Source organism: Ornithorhynchus anatinus, chromosome 12 (assembly GCF_004115215.2).
Source record: "Ornithorhynchus anatinus isolate Pmale09 chromosome 12, mOrnAna1.pri.v4, whole genome shotgun sequence".
In the NCBI taxonomy this organism is placed as follows: Eukaryota; Metazoa; Chordata; class Mammalia; order Monotremata; family Ornithorhynchidae; genus Ornithorhynchus; species Ornithorhynchus anatinus.
In genome coordinates, this window is record NC_041739.1 from 6,696,606 (window position 1) to 6,716,466 (window position 19,861).

The 19,861-nt window shown below is 44.0% G+C and overlaps 1 protein-coding gene across 1 annotated transcript in view; it reads left to right on the forward strand.

The window, feature by feature from the left end:
* GLRA3 (glycine receptor alpha 3) overlaps window positions 1-19,861 on the forward strand; it is a gene marked incomplete at its 5' end in the record, with an annotated part of 71,009 nt that overhangs the window by 36,959 nt on the left and 14,189 nt on the right. Inside the window, 3 exons of the mRNA XM_029076379.2 lie at window positions 10,645-10,782; window positions 14,805-15,019; window positions 18,611-18,757. Of these exons, the coding sequence (XP_028932212.2) occupies window positions 10,645-10,782; window positions 14,805-15,019; window positions 18,611-18,757 (500 nt within the window). The remainder of the gene's footprint in view (window positions 1-10,644; window positions 10,783-14,804; window positions 15,020-18,610; window positions 18,758-19,861) is intronic.

Consider the following 19,861-nt stretch of genomic DNA (forward strand, 5'->3'; position numbering starts at 1 on the left):
AGCAGACATATTCCCTGCCCACAGCGAGTTTGAGCCAAGGTATAGAACAATCTGCCAAATGAGAACATTGTCATAATTAAGACAACGCTATCATTATTCTTGGCACTAAAACTTGAAGGCAGAATTGAAAGAGAGTGAAATGAGAAGCAGCATGACATAGTGGATACAGAATGAGCCTGGGTGCCAGAAGGACCTGGGTTCTAATCCTGACTCTGCCGAATGTCAGCCGGGTGACCTTGGATAAGTCACTTCACTTCTATGTCCCTCAGTTACCTCATCTGTTAAATGGGGATTGAGATTGTGAGCCCCATGTGGGACATGAGCTGTGTCCAACCTGAGTAGTTTGTGACAACCCCAGTGCTTAGTACAGTACCTGGCACATAGTCAGCACTTATTGAATACCATTAAAAAAATGAGTTGATGGTGGGGAGGTCTTGCATATAAATATTGGTTTTATATCTGTATTTGAATCTCTCTCCCTGTGGCATCTATACTCACAGGGAAAAAGGCCTTATCAGACACCCAGATGCTTCCAATTTGTGGGCCATTATTATCCAGTTGATGACCACTTCATCAGTTGAGCATTCAACAGAAATTTAAAAGTTCTAAATGGATAAGAGAAATCAATCTGCTGGCTCTCGTTTGTAGCATCCTTAAAATTCTTGAACAGAGATGAATTCACATCCCTGAGAAGTATTTTGGGGGAGAATGTCCAACTTCATTTGTCTCTTGTTGACTGTGAAGCAAGTTATAACCAAATAAGACAAGGAGGGTGCCCTAGTGGAAAGAGCACGGGCCTGGGAGTCAGAAGACCTGGGTTCTAATCCCGACTCCTCCACTAGTTCATAGTGTGACCATGGGCAAATCTCTATGCACTTCTCTATGCTCCAGGTACCTCATCTGTGACTTGGAGCCCCTGGTAGGACATGGACCCTGTCCAACCTGATCATTTTGTATCTACCCTAATGCTTCGTAGAGCACTTACCAAATACCATAAAAAATACCATAACTGCAGGGGCAGAGTTAGATTCACAGCCTGGATTACAAGTGAGGGTGAATGTATGGCCATGCTGGGACTGATGACAATCATCCAGATGTTTTAGAGATCCTCTGACAGGATCTCAAAACAGGTTCTTTTTTGTTCATTATTATCTTTTATTCTTTGTACTTTTGTGGGAGTTTGGGGCAAGTATTTTAGAAATGGGCAGTTGGAATGAGTGAGATAAAAATCTGGAACTTATGTTACAGAGGTGGGTAATTTTCTGGCTTTCAGAAAGTCAAAAAATGAATTTTTATTTCATTGGCAATCTGGATGTAATCAGTTTAAAAACCTTTTTTATTTTTCCAGTTTACCAAAACATGAGGTCTGCTTAGGATAATATCTTTGAGATGCTGCATATTTAGTACCAAGTGACAGGTTAAAGGCGGGTTTCTCATTCTTTATGCTTAAACCAAGCTTAGATTTCCCTTTGGGAAAACGGTAGTTCTTATGGTACTCAAAGCAGTGCAATGTTTCACCTTCTTCATAGCATAGAGGATGATCTTGTTCCAGTCAACAAACCAAGACGTGAACAGATGTCTTGCTCAATCAGTCCATTCACAAAGGGAAATTGATGACGTCCAAGACAAATACGACTACATCTGCGCTGGAGAAGCTGATTTTTTTTCATTTTTTTTAAACCAATTGCTCAGGTGCAGAAATGTTGGCTCGTGACCCGAATATGACCAGGACAAAGCCAACATAAACATCGGCGGAGGGCATTATACCCTCAGTCTAGGTTACCATTCCCAGAGTCACGTAATACCTGTCCTGCCTCTGGGCATAGTTCAAGAAACTTGGCATCTGAGTGTTTGATTGGTAGAGAGAGAGCATTGCAAGCTTGTCCAATCACTCAATCCATTGCATTCGGACAATTTATTGGGCCCAAATGAATGGGTCCCTAATTGGAGGGTGTCCAGTTTGGGTCAGAGGTCAGCTCTAATTGGTGATTATCTCAGATCGTTCAGAGATCCATCCCTTTAGATTTTTCTTAAAGAGCTTTATATGCACATCAGAGATGTCTGAGCAAGTTTTAAGTGGGCCTGTATATCTCTTTTGTGTGAGGGGGCGGGGGGGCATGCACACCAGTGTTCCTTTAACAGTATGGGCTTTGCATGGGCTTTGGAGTCAGGGCTCATGAGTTCGAATCCCAGCTCTGCCACTTGTCAGCTGTGTGACTGTGGGCAAGTCACTTAACTTCTCTGTGCCTCAGTTCCCTCATCTGTAAAATGGGGATTAAGACTGTGAGCCCCACGTGGGACAAGCTGATTCCCCTCTGTCTATCCCAGCGCTTAGAACAGTGCTCGGCACATAGTAAGCGCTTAACAAATACCAACATTATTATTACATTATTAACAGTAGTAATGATAATAATAGAAGTAATAGTATTAATTAGCAGATAGAGCAAGGGCCTGGGAGTCAGAAGGTCATTGGTTTTAATCTTGGCTCCGCCACTTGCCTGCAGTGTGACCTTGGGCAACTGACTTCACTTCTCTGGGCCTCCGTCACCTCATCTGTAAAATGGGGATTGAGACAGAGCCCCAAGTGGGACAGGACCTGTGTCCAAACCAATTTGCTTGTACCCACCCCAACGTTTAGCAAATGCCATTAGGATCCTCAGGGTGCAAAGTACTGGGAAAAGCATATGTCGTTGAAATGTAAGTAAAATCCTTGGGTGTGTTAGCCTGCTGTTATAAAATCCAGGGTGTAAAGAAATACATTTTATAAAGCAGTGAGTTTTCCTTTTTTTCTTTTCCAATTACTATTCAGACTTGATTTAAGTCACTCTCCCTAGACCTAAGAGTATTTGAAAAAGCCTTTCTTGATATTTTGTTAGGTATTTTTTCCTGCAGCCAATCATATAGCCTGATCATAGAATATGGGGTCAGAAATCTTAAGGCCTCAACCTTACCCCTGTCACTATCAAATAAGAATCTTTGCCTGATATCATTATCATTTTTCTACAATTACCTGCCAATTTTCTCCCACAAAATGGGTCAGTTTCTTGGCTTTGTAGAATGGTGTGAAATAAGTAGCCAGTCTCTAATTACAACCATTTTAAAATTACATATGGGTACATCAATAATCCGGGGACATCAATATCGTATACTCGACAAAGTTAAGGAGAGAAAGCATGAGGAGAGAAAAGGAGGAACCCAACTCGGTCTTTGTGGTATTGAAGACTTATAGGTCAAATACTCTCTTAAGCGCTGGGGTAGATCAGGTGGGACACAGGTGACCAGGTTGGACGCAGGTGATCAGGTTGGACAAAGGTTCTGTGACACATGGGGCTCACAAATTGATTGGGAGGGGAAGCAGCATGGCCTGGCTAAAAAAGCATGGGTGGCCGAGTGGAAAAAGCAGGCGCCTGGGAATCAGGGGACCTGGACCCTTGTGCCAGCTCTGCCTCTCTGGAACTTTGAATGAGTCACTTCACTTCTCTGTGCCTCAGTTACCTCATCTGTAAAATGAGGATTAAAACTGTGAGCTCCACGTGGGACGTGGGCTGTGTCCAACCTGATTAGCTTATATCTACCCCAGCATTTAGTACAGTGCCTGCCACATAGTAAGCGCTCAACAGATGTCATTACAAAATGGGTATTTCATTCCACTTTTTTAGGTAAGGAAATTGAGGCGTAGAGAAATGAAGTGACTTCTTTAGGGTCACACAGCGTGCAAGTGACAAAGCTGGGTTTAGAACCCAGGTCTCCTGATTCCCAGGCCCCTCGTCTTTCCATTTAGGCTAGGCTGCTTCCCTGGGTGAGCCATATTTTTTAGTCTTATTTTCTCTGAAATTATCAATAATTTCCCCTTTTTTTCTAGTACATCTTGAGCATATAGCGGCAAGATGATACCTTCCTACGGAATCACGTTTATTCCCAAACTATCACTTCCATTTTTTTTTCTAATTTGCTGCCAGATTATTTTGCTAAATATGTAATTCTAAATCTCCTAGGTGTTGTTTTTCCTTATATTGTCCTTTCCCCAGTTTACGATATTTGATCCTTTCATCTGTCTCACCACTTTCCCAGATGTTACATTTTGGAAGGACCAGAGGCGATACTTTTAATATCAAGGGCAAGTTGCTATCTCTTGTGATCATAGTTAAGCAGAACGAAAAGACAAGTAGTGCTTTGGTTACAGGTATGAGGATGGTGCTGAGAAATGAAAAGAGAGAACCTGCAAGAGCTAATCCTTTCTCCTCCAAGCAGCTGGTTGGGTACCGGAATTGGAAAGAATCCAGGGAGCGTAACACAGGAGATAATAATTTTGGTACTAGTTAAACCTCCATTATCTAAGAATATTTGTAGTATTTGTTAAGCACTTACTATGTACCAAATACTGTACTAGGTGCTGGGGTAGATGCAAGATAATCAGGTTCCATATGGGGCTCACAGTCTAAGTGGGAGAGCGAACAGGTGTGGAATCCCCCTTTTGCAGATGAGGGAATAGAAGCCCAGAGAAGTGAAGCGAATTCCTCGAGGTCACACAGCAGGCAAGTGACAGAGGAGGGATTGGAATCCAAGTCATTCGGACTCCCAGGTCCGTGTTCTATCAAATAGACCCACTGCTTCTTTTCAAATGTGTGTGTGTGTGTGTGTGTGTGTGTGTGTGTGGTATTTGTTAAGTGCCTATTATATGACAGGCACTGTACTAAGTGGTGGGGTGGAGACAAGCTAATCGTGTTGGGCAAAGTCCATGCCCCATATGGGGCTTAGAGGCTGAATTCCCATTTTACAGGTGAGGGAACTGAGGCATAGAGAAGTGAAATGACCTGCCCAAGGTCACACAACAGACAAGCGGTAAAGCCAGGATCAGACTAGACTAGTCAGATGAGTTGGGATTCTGTCTCCAAGACCTACGCTCTATACCATTCAAATCCCACTGAAGTATTTAAGCAGCATTCTTAGCCTAGAGCATGGGCACAAGGGGAAGAAGGACTTGGGTTTTAATCCCAGCTCCACCACTTGTCCATTGTGTGACCTTGAGCAAGTCACTTAACTTCTCTGAGCCTCGGTTACCTCATCTGTAAAATGGGCCTGCGAGCTCCCTATGAGACAGTGACTCTGTCCGACCCGATTAACTTGTATCTGCCCCAGAGCATAGTACAATGCCTGAAACATACCTTAACAAAAAGATAGTAGATGGCGGTTCCGGTTATTGTGGTTGAAGAGGTGGTTGCTGGCTCTTATCATTTACCACTAAGGGCAGAGCAGGAGGAAGTTTGGTTATCATGGTGATGACAGAATCAGTCAGTTATTCGTATTTATTGAGTGCTTACTGTGTGCAGAACACTGCGCTGAGCGCTTGGGAGAGTTCAACAGAACAATAAACAGACATATTCATTCATTCATTCAATAGTATTTATTGAGCGCTTACTATGTGCAGAGCACCGTACTAAGCGCTTGGAATGAACGAGTCGGCAACAGATAGAGACGGTCCCTGCCGTTTGACGGGCGCATGGTCTAATCGGTCTTACATATTCTTCTACATGTATTCTTGTACATATTCATGTACAGTCTTACATATTCCCCGCCCACAATAAGCTTACAGTCTAGAGAGGATTCTCTGGGGCAACCCAGTTGCCAAGGATTTAGTACACTGCTCTGCATACAGAAAGTTCTCAATAAATATTATTGATTGATTGGTCAGGATAGCAAAACACCCCGGCCTAGTGAATGTGCACAGGCCTGGGACTCAGGAGACCAGGATTCTAATTCCAGCTCTGCTATTTGTTTTGGTTTTTTTGGTTTTTTCAGTGGCATTTTTAAGCACTTACTCTGTGTCAGGCCCTGTACTAAGCCCTGAGGTACGTCATCAAAGTTGGACACAGTCCATGTACCACATGGGGCCCATAGTCTTAATCCCCATTTTACAGATAAAGTAATTGAGATGTGAAGTGGCTTGCCCAAGGTCATGCAGCAGACAAGTCATAGAGCCGGGATTAGAAGGCAGGTTCTTGTGAGTCCCAGGCTCATGTTCTGTCAACTAGGCCATGTTGCTTCTCACTTGACTGACGGATGTCCCTGGATATGTCACTTAACTTCTCTGTGCCTCAGTTTCTTCACTTGTAAAATGGATTCTCCCTCCTCACATAGATTGTAAGCGTTCTGTGGGATGGAGACTCTATCCAACTTGATTACCTGGTACTCACCACAAGTGCTTGATAGCAAGCACTTACCAAAAACCGCAGATATTACAGTTTGCTCCTTCCCTAGTGGTATCTTTGTTCTAAAGGCCTTATTCTCTCGGTATTAAGCTACACATGGCTTTTTCCTCCTTCCTCCGCTTTCTTAGTGATTTCATGCCATTTTTATGGAGTGCCTACTTTGTTCAGAACTCGTCAGGGTCTGGGAAGAGATTCCAAGCTCACGGAAATTGTTTTCCCACTTTAGAAGTCTGATTAGATTGCATTGGTTTGATTTGATTTAGGTCAATGAGGGAGAAAGATGGGCAGCTTTTTGGGACATTTAAGAAATCGGGGGCTTTTCGCTGTGGAAGGAATAAATATCTGCTCATGAGCTGGACCCTAAAAATGCTTCTGTCAGCAAAAGCAATTTCTGATCATCATCTTCCATTTTTGTTTGGCACCCCTTTAATATCCATCTGTTTTAATAAAAAAGCGGGTGAAAAGAGTACTCGCTCCCCAGCGCTGCACATCAAACCTAATCCCGTCTAATAAGTTACCCATCCGATTAGATGATAAAAATTAAAAATAGGGATTACAAGCAAATGAATTAGATTTAGTTTAATGCATTTTGACACAACAGTTGTTTCTTGTCAGTTCAGTGAATCTTAGTCAAGGGTTATTTCTTCTGGCAAGGGTCTTCATGCTTCAATGATAATCTTCCTTATCCCAGCTGAATTTCTTCTGAATGTGCTGTGTCCTTAATTTAATGTCAGCTACACTCCTGTGGTTTTCTTGTGAGGGGCTAAAAGCCACATCTAGAAGAGATCAGAGAACTGTTTAGGGGAGAAGACGGCTTTTCATTTGGCAGTGAAACTGGACTCTCGGCAGCATGCTTCCTGAAAGCGACGGAGTTCTTTCAGTCAAGGAATACTATTTATTGAGCACTTACTCTGTGCAGAGTACTTATGCTGAAGAGAATTTTCCAGCCAGAATTGCTCACCCAGGTCATTAGAGAACATCTGAAATGGTTTGTTGGCCACTGCATTTTGATCTGAACCCTTAAAGCACTCGATATTCACCCCACCCTCAGCCCCAGGGCTCTTACGTATATGTGTGTAGATATATAATTGAAATTTTTTGTGGTATTTGCTAAACATGTACTATGGGCTAGGCACTGTACTAAACACAGGGACAGATACAGGTTAATCAGGTCCCCGCAGTCCATGTCTCACATGGGTCTCACATTTTACAGATGAAGTAATAATAATGTTGGCATTTGTTAAGCGCTTACGATGTGCAGAGCACTGTTCTAAGCGCTGAGGTAGATACAGGGTAATCAGGTTGTCCCACGTGAGGCTCACAGTTAATCCCCATTTTACAGATGAGGTAACTGAGGCACAGAGAAGTGAAGTGACTTGCCCACAGTCACACAGCTGAAGTAACCTAGGCACAGAGAAGTTAATGACTTTCCCAAGGTCACACAGCAGATAATTAGCAGAGGCAGGGTTAGAACGCAGGTCCTCTCTCTCCCAGAGCTGTGATTGACCTGCTGTCTCTCACATTTATTTTAATGTCTTTCTCTCTCCAGACTGTAAGCTCCTTAAGGGCAGGTAACCTGTCTCCCAACTTGGTTGTACTGTACTCTCCCAAGCACTTAGCAGAGTGCTCAACACGCAGAGAGTGCTCCACTGGTACAATTTATTGATTTGAGTGAATGCGACCCCACTGAAACCCACCCCTGTGAAGGGACTGCAAACTAGAGCATAGGCCTGGGATCCAGAAGGACCTGGGGGTCTAATGGCGGCTCTGCCACTTGGCTGCTGTGTGACCTCGGGCAAATCTTTTAACTTTTAAATGGGGATTGAGACCGTGAGCCCCATGTGGGATATAAGTGGTGTCCAGCTTATTTAGCTTGTATCTTCCCCCTTGCTTAGGGCATTGCAAGCACATGGTGAACACTTAACAAATCCCATAAAAAATTGAAATATAAAAATGAAATAGAGCGAAGGGGGATGACTGTTTATAAGTGCTTGAGCTGAACACTTGGACTGGGCTGAGTGCGTTGTGAAGTGCCCATGTACAGTCCAAGCACTTAGTACAGTGCTCTGCACATAGTAAGTGCTCAATAAATGCTACTATATATACTACTGAATGTTGGGAAAGCACATTGCCCAAACCACTAATAGATGCTCTGCTGTAACCATAGCAACACTGAAACCCAGCTCATAGAAGGACCCAAGGAAAAGTCAAGGAGGAAAACATCTACGGCCATGTCATATGATGGGGAGACCCCTCGGGCATTGAAAGTCATAAATGATCCATATCTCTGCCTTCCTTTTTTTTTGTTATTCTATTTGTTAAGTTCTTTCTATGTGCCAAGCCCTTACTAAGTACTGGGGTAATTACAAGCTAATCAGATTGGACACAGACCATGTCCCACATGGGGTTCTCAGTGTTAATCCCCATTTTACAGATAATTACTATGGTACTTGTTAAGCACTTACTGTGTGGCGGGCACTGGCTAAGCACTGGGGTAGATATAAACTAATCAGGTCGGACATAGTCCATATCCCACAGGGGGCTCCCAGTGTCAATCCCCATTTTCCAGGTGAGGTAACTGAGTCACAGAGAGGTTCAGTGACTTGCCCAAGATCAAACAGCAGATAACACAGAAGACAAGTGGCAGAGATTAGATTAGAACCCTGGTCCTTCTGACTCCCAGGCCATTGCCTTATCCACGCCATGCCGCTTCTCTAAAGGATGGATTTCAAGGCTAGTTATATTCTGGAGCACCTATGACAGAACATGGAGTCTGACTCTAAAAGTCGAACATGCCAAATTAATGAAGCTGTTTGGGATCCTTCCTATCACAAAGACATCACAGCATCAGCCACTGGGCCCTTATTTAAAATCAGGACTTGTGCTTGAAAGCTTCACTTCTTTCTAATTAAATATAAAGCAATTAACTTGTTTGGATAGACAAGAGAAGCGGCGTGGCACAGTGGAAAGAACACGAGCCTGGGAATCAAAGGACCTGGGTTCTAATCCTAGGTCCGCCACTCCTCTGCTCTGTGAAGTTGGGCAAGTCACTTAATTCCTAATGCCTCAGTTACCTCATTAATAAATGGGGATTAAAACTGTGAGACTTCTGTGGGTGAGGGACTTTGTCCAACCTGATCATCTTGTGTCTAACCCAGTGCCTAGTACAGTTCCTGGCACATAATACGTCCTTAACAAATACCATTAAAATGAAGAACTGTCGATTCAAAATACACATTGAAGTCACTTAAAATGATAGTCCTTATATGCCATTGTTGATATGCCTAACTGGGTTTTGCACCATAATAAACATCTTCCAACGTTCTGCTGTGAATGAGACTCAGAACTAATGTCAAACAATAAAAGGGAGGTAACGTAATTTAGGGGTTAGGTCACAGGGCAAGGGATTATGGCAATCAAATGCTAGTCCCAGCTCCACCACTTGAATGAATGAATGAATGAATGAATGAATGAATGAACTTAACTTGACTCTACCCTAATTTCCTCAACTGTAAAATGAGAAGAAAATAGCAGTTCTCCCATCTTCTTAGACTGTGAGTCCCATGTGGAACAAGGACTGTATCTGATCTGAGCCATCCCAGCACTTAGTACAGTGCCCGTGTTTACTAAACACCATCATTATGGAACATCTGGACCAAATAATAATAAAATGCCCCACAGCAGATGGGTTTCTCTCCTCAGTCAGTCAATCATATTTACTGAGTACATACTGTGAGCAGAGCATTATACTAAACTCTAGGGACAGTACAGTGCAACAATAAACACATATTCCCTGCCCAAACAAGTTTTTCCCGTCAGCTTAAAGGTCTCCTTGAAAAACCAAGCTTATGCCGGTCAGGCTTTTCATTGTAAGCTCATTATGGGCAAGGAATGCATCCATTATATTGTATTGTCCCATGCACTTAGTATAGTGCTCTGCAAATGGTAAGTGCTCAATAAATATGACTGGCTGACTGGCTCCTTTTTTTGTTGGGGTGGGGGGGCAAGGGGACAAGGAGAGCAGCTGGGTATGTGTAGAATTGCGGTCATAAAGAAGATGGACCAATCCACCTTTTTGCAGGAGAAAAATCTATATTCTAATTGGAGCCAGGATTGCTTCAGATCTTCAGAACTGCAGATAACGAATGGGGCTCAGTGCTGGCAGACAAACAATTCGGTCGGTTAATTAAGAACTCAATTTTTCAAGAACGTGAGTAGGTTACATTGGAAATCAAAATACTTTTCCTAGTCTAAGAAGTGTTAAATCTGAATACCTTCCAGCCTAGATTTGAGAGAGGCAGCATCAGTTGCAGATCAGGCATGCTCTAACCTACTTATCTACTCATATTTTTAAATCTAGTTTGTGTGTGTGTTTGGTGTAACGGGATGAGTGGTGTTTTAATAGATGGGGTCTGTGTGATTGTTTTTTGCCCAGTTGGCTACACGATGAACGATCTCATCTTTGAGTGGCAAGAAGAAGCTCCAGTCCAAGTAGCAGACGGACTCACGTTACCGCAGTTCCTTTTGAAAGAAGAAAAGGATTTGCGTTACTGCACCAAGCATTACAATACAGGTAGGGGATGCTTCTGCTGCATTTTATTATTTCCCTTATCGGTAATTTATTCTAATGTCCTTCTCCCGCTATAGACTGCAAGCTCCTTGTCAGCAAGGACTTTGTCTGGCAAATCTATTGTACTGTAGTCTCACAAGGGCTTAGTATAGTCCTCTCCACACAATGTGTTCCATAAATACCACTGATTGATTACAGTACAAGAGAGTTGGTAGTCATGACCCCTGTGGCTTGAGATGTTGAATTCACTCTCCACTTGCACTTTCCTTTCCTCCTGCCCACCGGCCCAGATCTCCCTCCCCCTTGAAACCCGCCGACCACAATTCTCCCCACCTTCAAAGTCCTCCTGCATTCCCACCTCTTCCAGGAAGCTTTCCCTAACCAACTTTTCTTCCCTATGGGCTTTTCCTCCATCTATCACCTCAGCACTTAGAGACTCACAGCCACCCTAAGGAGTTAGGTATAGATCAATTTACTGGGGGGGGGGGGTTAAGTATTTTTATCTTTCCATTCTCTTCTTTCTCCTATCTTCAGTAAGCAGTGTACTTGTCAAAGTACAATGGGGAGAAAAGACATATCGTCCTCCCTCAGGGAACTTGCAATCTAATGGTTGTAAGATTTTCTTCCCTCGTTATCTGCTCCTACCCCACATCTAAGATTGGCCTAATACTGAATATCCATCAATCAGTGACATTTATTGAGCACTTACTGTGTGCAGAGCACCATACTAACCACTCAGGAGAGTGCGATACAACAGAGTTGGTAGACACATCTCTTGCCCACAAGGAGCTTGCAGATTAAAGGAGAGAGGCATTAGAATAAATCAGTTAATAAATTAATTCACCTCTCCCTTGGTAGAGCTGAAATCTACTAGAGATCAAAGGCCTTCCTCTTATTGAAGTAAAGAATTCAAAATGGATTCACTATCCATTGCCTTAGTAAATATTAGTCTTTCCTGCCCAGTGAAACTCTGGCCAAGCCAAAAGTTTTCCCTGGACACTACCCAAAATAAGCACAGAGCTAGCCATTTACCTTGGTCAAAAAGAAAAAAAAAGTAATCATCATTTCATCACTGCTCTGCAGCAAATTTTGGGGGGTTTTCCCACCAAGTGAAAAAAAATGATACTTTTTCCTGACAAAACCACTTGATCTTAGAGAACTAGTTTCCAAATATTACTGACACGAGTGGGATTGCCTCTTTGATCTCAACCCCTTAGTTCTGAAACCAATATCATTTTATTGCAATATTAAACGGAGTTCCCGAAACTCGAGGAAGAATCCAATGGTCAATATTCTTTCTTTCCTGTTCCGTGTTCTTCCACTAACTCATTTTGTCTTGTAATCAAAGCATAGGACGATTGAGCCTCCACTGTGTTCACTGTACTAAGAACCAAGGAGAATAAATAAATGTAGGAGTTATAGATGGTTCCCTTTTACACTTGTTTGGTCACAGATTCCAATTCAGTCAGTAGTATGTATTGAGAGATTACGTATGCAGAACGCTTTACTACTACTAATAATAATAATGTTGGTATTTGTTAAGCGCTTACTATGTGCCGAGCACTGTTCTAAGCGCTGGGGTAGACACAGGGGAATCAGGTTGTCCCACGTGGGGTTCACAGTCTTAATCCCCATTTTTTTACTAAGGACTTGGAAGAGTAGTCAGTCGGTCGATCACCTTTATTGAGTACTTACTGTGTGCGGAACACTGTACTAAGTGCTTGGGAGAGTAACAGTATAACGGCCACATTCCCTGCACACAATGAGCTTACAGTCTAGAGACGAGCTAAACGAGCACTAAGAGACTTAGAGCAAGTAGACTCAATCCTGCCCTCAAAGAGTTTCTTCTCTATTCCTTACCTATCTTTTTCTTTGATTGCCCTAACTCTTCGGGTGGGTTGAGAAGGAGAATAATAATAATAACGTTGGTATTAGTTAAGTACTTACTATGTGCCAGGCACCGTTCTAAGCGCTGGGGTAGACACAAGGTAATCAGGCTGTCCCACATTTTCATCCCCATTTTACAGATGAGGTAACTGAGGCACAGAGAAGCTAAGTGACTCCCTCAGAGTCACACAGTAGACAAGTGGCAGAGCCGGAATTAAAACCCCCGACCTCCGACTCCCAAGCCCAGGCTCTTTCCACTAGAGAAATGGAATCCTATACAGGTCACTTGGGTCTGTGACCTTTGGGCATTTGATCTTTGCCCCACCCTCGGCCCCGCAGCACTACTGAATTTATAAATAAACCGGAGATTATAATATATTCATTTATTTCAATGTCTGTCTCCCCCTCTACACTGTAAATTCACTGTGGGCAGGGAATATGCCTACAAACTCTGTTATAGTGTACTCTCCCGAGTGCTTAGTTCAGAGTTCTGCACAGAGTAATTGCTCAATAAATATCGATGATGATGGTGATGATGATGGATCAGACCTCATCAAGAGCGGGCCCACAGTGAATCCAATTATCCCAGGGCCCACGTATAGTACTTGTTAAGTGCCTACTTGTGTGCTAAGCGCTGGTCTACACACAGGTTGGACACAGTCCCTGCCCAAAATGGGGCTCGCAGTCTTAATCCCCATTTTACGGATGGGGGAACTGAAGCACAGAGCAGTTAAGGGACTCTTCCAAGGTCACACAGCAGCTGAATGGCAGAACAGGGATTAGAACCCAGGTCCTTCTGACTCCCAGGACCATGCTCTATCCAGTAAGTCATGCAGATTCGCAACTAAAAAAAATTAACCCTTTGAGATCTCCATGGGACCATTTACTCTAGTGTGACATCCAACGTGCATACGTACTTGCTATATACTACCCATTCCCTTAGGGATCTGCAGAACCTAATGCTCCTTCCAAACCGCCTCACCAAATCCAGCAGATTAAACTTGGACCCTGGAAGAATCAAGCTGATTTTGACCTTGGGCAAGTCACTTAACTTCTCTGAGCCTAGGTTTTCTCATTTGTAAAATGAGAACTAGGTCACACTCCTCATAAACAGCCACCTCAGCGGATATGAACATATCCATTTATTTACCATCCCTGTGCCTGTTACCTCTGCCATTCCCCTGTAGTGCAATTTAGGACGAGACGGTAAACCTTCCTGGGCCTCAGTTTCCTCACATATAAACATGATGTTGCCTCCCTTTGCTTACCTCCCAGTGAAGTTGGGAGCGCAAAATAACATAAGAAATGTACACGCACCGGAGGATTATTTCTTTACGATATTTGTTAAGGGCCGACTATATGCCAGGCACTCTACTAAGCACTGGGGTGGATTAATAATTATGGAATTTGTTAAGCACTTACTATGTGCCAAGCACTGTTCCAAGCATTGGGATAGATACAAGGTAATCAGGTTGTGCTCTGTGCTCTGCACATAGTAAGCGCTCAATAAATACTATTGAATTGAATGAAGGTTGTCCCATGTGGGGCTCACAGTCTTAATCCCCATTTGACAGATGAGGTAAGTGAGGCACAGAGAAGTTAAGTGGCTTGCCCAAAGTCACAGAGCAGGCAAGTGGCAGAGCCGGGATTAGAACCCGCATCCTCTGGATCCCAAGCCCTTGCTCTTTCCACTAAGCCAGAGTAGTCCATTTAGAAACAGTTCAGGTCTCACAAGGGGCTCACAGTTTTCATTCCCATTTTACAGAGGAGGGAATTGAGGCCTAGAGAGGTGAGGTGATTTGCCCAAGGTCACCCAGCAGATAAGTGGCAGAACTGGGATTAAAACCCAGGTCTTTCCAACTCTCAGGCCCATGTTCTATCCAGCAGGCCACACTGCTCCATGGTACTCTTGGAAAAAAGTGCTCTCTCTAGACCGTAAGCTCCTTGTGGGGCAGGGATCGGCTCACCAACGCTCTTGTAATGTCCTCTTCCAAGAACACTGTGAGCGTTCAATAAATGTAATTGATTGATTGATTGATAATCTCCCTTATGGTCCAAGAGAAAGCTCTTTGCTGATTTTAGAAATTTTCTTTTCACAAAAGGCCATCTTTTTTTCTTCTTTTTCCAATCAAAACCAGGAAAATTTACCTGCATAGAAGTTCGATTTCACCTGGAACGGCAGATGGGATACTATCTGATCCAGATGTATATTCCCAGTCTCCTGATTGTCATTCTGTCTTGGGTCTCATTTTGGATCAACATGGATGCCGCTCCCGCCCGGGTGGCCTTGGGAATAACAACGGTGTTGACCATGACCACGCAAAGTTCAGGCTCACGGGCCTCCCTCCCCAAGGTAGGAAAACAAGCCCTCGTCTCCTCCGCACTGCCGACGTCCCTGCTGTCATCTGAAGCCAGCCCACGTGGCCTTCAGCATCCTTACCCTACCCGCCAGCTTGCATTCTTCATTCCTCCCTCCTTCATCTCCTGCCTCGGTCTGATTCCCACCTTTCCTGACAAATCACTCACCTTTCCCCCTGCATGAAATGCCAGCCTCACTCATTTCAGTCAAACCCCATCCTGTCTTCCAAATCCTCTGAAGAAGCATTGTCTCCCAAGAGACCTCTTTTAATTAAATTCAGGATATAATGGTAATCACGGTACTTTTTATGGTATTCGTTAAGCGCTTACTATGTACCAGGTACTGTTCTGAGCTCTGGGGTAGATGCAAGGTAATCAGGTTGGACATAGGCCATTTCCCAGGTGGGGCTCACAGACATAATCCCCATTTTATAGATGAGGGAACTGAGGCACAGAGAAGTTGAATGACTTGCCCTAGGTCACGCAGCAGACAGGTGGTGGAGCTGAGGCTGGAATCCAGGTCCTTCTGACTCTTAGGCCCGGGATCTATCTACTTGGCCACCCTACCCCTCGTGTTAAATGCTTACTATGGGCCAAGCACTCTACTAAGCACTGGGGCAGGTTCAAGCTAATCAAGTTGGACACAGTCTTTGTCCTGCATGGAGCTCACAGTCTGAGTAGGAGGGAGGATTTAATCCCCATTTACCAAACGAGGTAACAGGCACAGAGAAGTTAAATAAATGGATATGCTCATATATGCCGAGGTGGCTGTTTATGAGAAGCAGCGTGGCCTGTGGGTAAAGCACAGGCCTGGAAGTCAGAAAGTCGTGGGTTCTATTCCCAGACCGCCACTTGTCTGCTGTGTGACCTCGGGCAGGTGACCTCACTTCTCTGTGGCTCAGGTCTGCCATCTGTAAAATGAGGATTGAGACTCTGAGACCCATGTGGAACAGGGACTGTGTCCAACCCGATTTACCTGTGTCCATCCCAGCACTTATGAGAAGCAGCGTGGCTCAGTGGAAAGAGCCCGGGCTTGGGAGTCAGAGGTCATACGTTCAAACCCCGGCTCTGCCACTTGTCAGTTGTGTGACTGGGGGCAAGTCACTTCACTTCTCTGTGCCTCAGTTCCCTCATCTGTAAAATGGAGATGAAGACTGTGAGCCTCGTGTGGGACAATCTGATTACCCTGTATCTACCCCAGCGCTTAGAACAGTTCTGTGCACATAATAAGTGCTTAACAAATACCAACATTATTATTATTATTATTATTATTTAAGCAGAGTGCCTAACACCTAGTAAGCGCTTTACAAATACCAAAATTATTAAGTGGCTTGCCCTAGGTCACACAGAAGGACAAGTAGGCAGAGCTAGGATTAGAACCGAGATCCTCCGACTCCCAGCCCCATGCTCTTTCCACTAGGCCACACTGCTCCTCATAAACAGCTACTTCAGCATATGTGAGCATAGCCATTTATTTATTATTCCTTTATTTATGTGGTTTTGCTTTTATCTTTTGCAGTACTGTGCTCTTCACACAGCATGGAATAAATACAAACGATTGATTGATCTCTGCTATTACTCTGGATTGTAAAATCCTTTAAATCTCTTGTACTAATCGTTCAATCAGTGGTATTAATTGAAGAGTTACTTCTCTTGACCGATTTTGATGCTCCTGATGCCGGTGTACTTGTTTTATTTTGTCATCCGACTCCCCCTTCTAGACTGTGAGCCCGTTGTTGGGTAGGGATCGTCTCTATCTGTAGCCGAATTGTACTTTCCAAGGGCTTAGTACAGTGCTCTGCACAAAGTAAGCGCTCAGTAAATACGATTGAATGAATGAATGAAAGAGTTTACTGTATGGAGAGCACTGTGTGAAGCATGTGGGAGTGTACAAAGAAAGTTGTGGAGACTATCCCTCCCACAGGAAGCTTAATACTCAGTGGGAGGCTCTTCCAAGTGCCTAGTGTTTCACACAGTAGGTGCCCAATAAATATCATTCAACTTATCCAATGTGTGTTTGGCCATCTGCATCTATTTGTCTCCTCGATGAGACTGGAATAATAATAATAATGTTGGTATTTGTTAAGCGCTTACTATGTGCAGAGCACTGTTCTAAGCGCTGGGGGAGACACGGGGGAATCAGGTTGTCCCACATGGGGCTCACAATCTTAATCCCCATTTTACAGATGAGGTAACTGAGGCCCAGAGAAGTTAAGTGACTTGCCCACAGTCACACAGCTGACAAGTGGCAGAGCTGGGATTCAAACTCATGACCTCTGACTCCCAAGACCATGCTCTTTCCACTGAGCCACGCTGCTTCTCTCAAGGACTGCTGCTGCTCAAGGACTGGAAGTTCCTTGAGGACATCAATAGTTGATGCACCTCCCGTGGCCACACTAAAACCCAGTGGAGAGCAACGTCACCGTTGGTGGAACCATGAGAGCCGCAGGGGAATTTGGGGCCCCCCCAGACATTCTGGGACCCGTAGAACTTTCCGCCTGGATACAAATCCACCTACAACATTTTTTTTATTGTGGAATTTGTTAAGCACTCACTGTGTGCTGAGCACTGTTATAAGCGTTGGGGTTGATACAGGGTAATCAGATTGTCCCACATGGGGCTCACATTTTTTAATCCCCATTTTTACAGATGAGGTAACTGAGGCACAGTGAAGTTAAGTGACTTGCCCAAGGTCTAACAGCAGACATGTGGCAGAGGTGTGTTTAGAACCCACGACCTCTGACTCCCAAGCCTGGGCTCTTTCCACTAAGCTGCACTGCTTCTCTTCCAACAAAAAAAGAGAGTCCTACATTTAAACACCGCCAGAAAAATAGGTTCCTTCACCCAAACTTGGTATTCTATTCTTGTGTCTGAAACAGTGCTCTGCACACAGTAAGTGCTCAGTAAATACTATTGAATGAATGATTATGTCAAACCCCCTGCCTTGTCAATGAGTTCTTTAGTGTACTCTCACTTAAATGCTCTTTTTTAGGAAGATTTCACTTTTGTGGGGACCTCTGCTTAGGTCTAAGCGAAGTGCCCGAAAACAGACCCACTCAACCTTTCTTTCTCGTAACTTGCTGGGAGTTGAGGTTAAATTTCCTAAGCATGAGAAATAAAATGAAACACCCAAGTATATTGAAAAAAAATATGGGGAACCATTCTCTCATCGAAAAGGGAAATAAGTAGACTATATATTATTGTCCTTTGTATTTGAAGAAAACAATGATGTTGCAATTCACCTATGGGTGTGTTTGTGGCTGAAAGGCTGATAGAGGATTTGCCGTCCTAGAAACACTGTGCACACAAGAACACTGACCCTTTTTGTCTTTTGGGCTGGACCGTGCGATGAACTCTTCAACTCTTTGGTACTCTCCCAATTGCCTCATTAGGCTGTCAAGGAAAGTTATTGATGCTAATGATGACGATGATGATCAATTTTTAAAGTCTGCACATGCTTCTTTCTCATGAGTTCAAAACTGCCTTTCATGAGTCAGAATTCAGCGGGGAACAAACTGGTTTCTTTTCCCCCTCTCCCCGCTAGGAATAACTCAGATCACCGAGACACTTGTTCTTCCGTCCATAGGTGTCCTACGTCAAAGCGATTGACATCTGGATGGCAGTGTGCCTCGTCTTTGTGTTTTCAGCACTTCTGGAGTACGCCGCTGTGAATTTTGTTTCACGGCAACACAAGGAACTCCTGAGATTCCGTAGGAAGCGAAAGAAGGGCAAGGTAGGCTGTCTGAGGACTAACAGCCGAGCGACGTATTCATTCTCACAGGAAAACAAATCTGCTTTAGTTCGTGAACCAGAACGTACTTCATGAAAGGGAATAAAGCCATGTCAGGGGATAGATGATATATTTCATTTTGTCTCTATAATCTCCAGCTAACAGGGTCACGGACAGCTGTGTTCTAGCGATCTGAAAGTGATGAAAGCTTTATCGGATTACTCTCTGATGAATTTCCTTATACACAAATTAGTAAAATCCATTACTTTACACATTTTAAAACTTCTACGCCGTCCAAGGGAAACCCTTGGGGTGAGATCTGACCCAAATCCATCAGATGATAAAAGTTGTGGGGTTTTTAATGGGCTTTCGGGCTCTACTCACTTTAAAGATTGTTTATTCATTACAGTGATGGCAAGAAAGAAATGTAAAAATTCTAGAGTCTTTCCCTCCTACATCAAGAGGCCTTCATCAAAATGGAAATCTGTCCCCACTGGTGTGGAGGTGTTTCCCTAGGAACAGTTCTGCCAGGCGAATGGAGAGGTTCAGGGTGGGTGTCTAGATGAAACCACCTCCTCAGGGGTAAGGAGAAAATTTTGGTGAGCCCTGCTAATGTGGGAGGACACCACCAAGTTGGTTTTATTTTCTCCCCACCTGGTGCATTATGGAATTGCTTCTGGATCCCCCTTTCTCAAGAAAGACAGGAGGAGGAGACTCCTGCCACCCCAACTCTACTCTATCCCTTTCTCTCTCCCCTCCTTCTCTCTTTTTTCCTCCCTCTCTCCTTCCCTTTTCTCCCTCCTGCTCTCTTCCTCTCTTCCTCCCTTTCTCTCTCCCTTCTCTCATCTTCCCTATCTCTCCCTCTCTCTCTCTTTCTCTCCTTCTTTCCCTCTTTCTTCCTTTATCCCTCTCTCCTCCTCTCTCTCTTTCTCTCCTTCTTTCCCTCTTTCTTCCTTTATCCCTCTCTCCTCCTCTCTCTCTTTCTCTCCTTTCCCTCTTTCTTCCTTTATCCCCCTCTCTCCTGCTCTTCTTTTCTTCCTTTCTCCATATCTCCCCCTCCTCTCTCCCCTTCTTCTTTCTATCCTTCCCTCCCTCCTTCCCTATCTC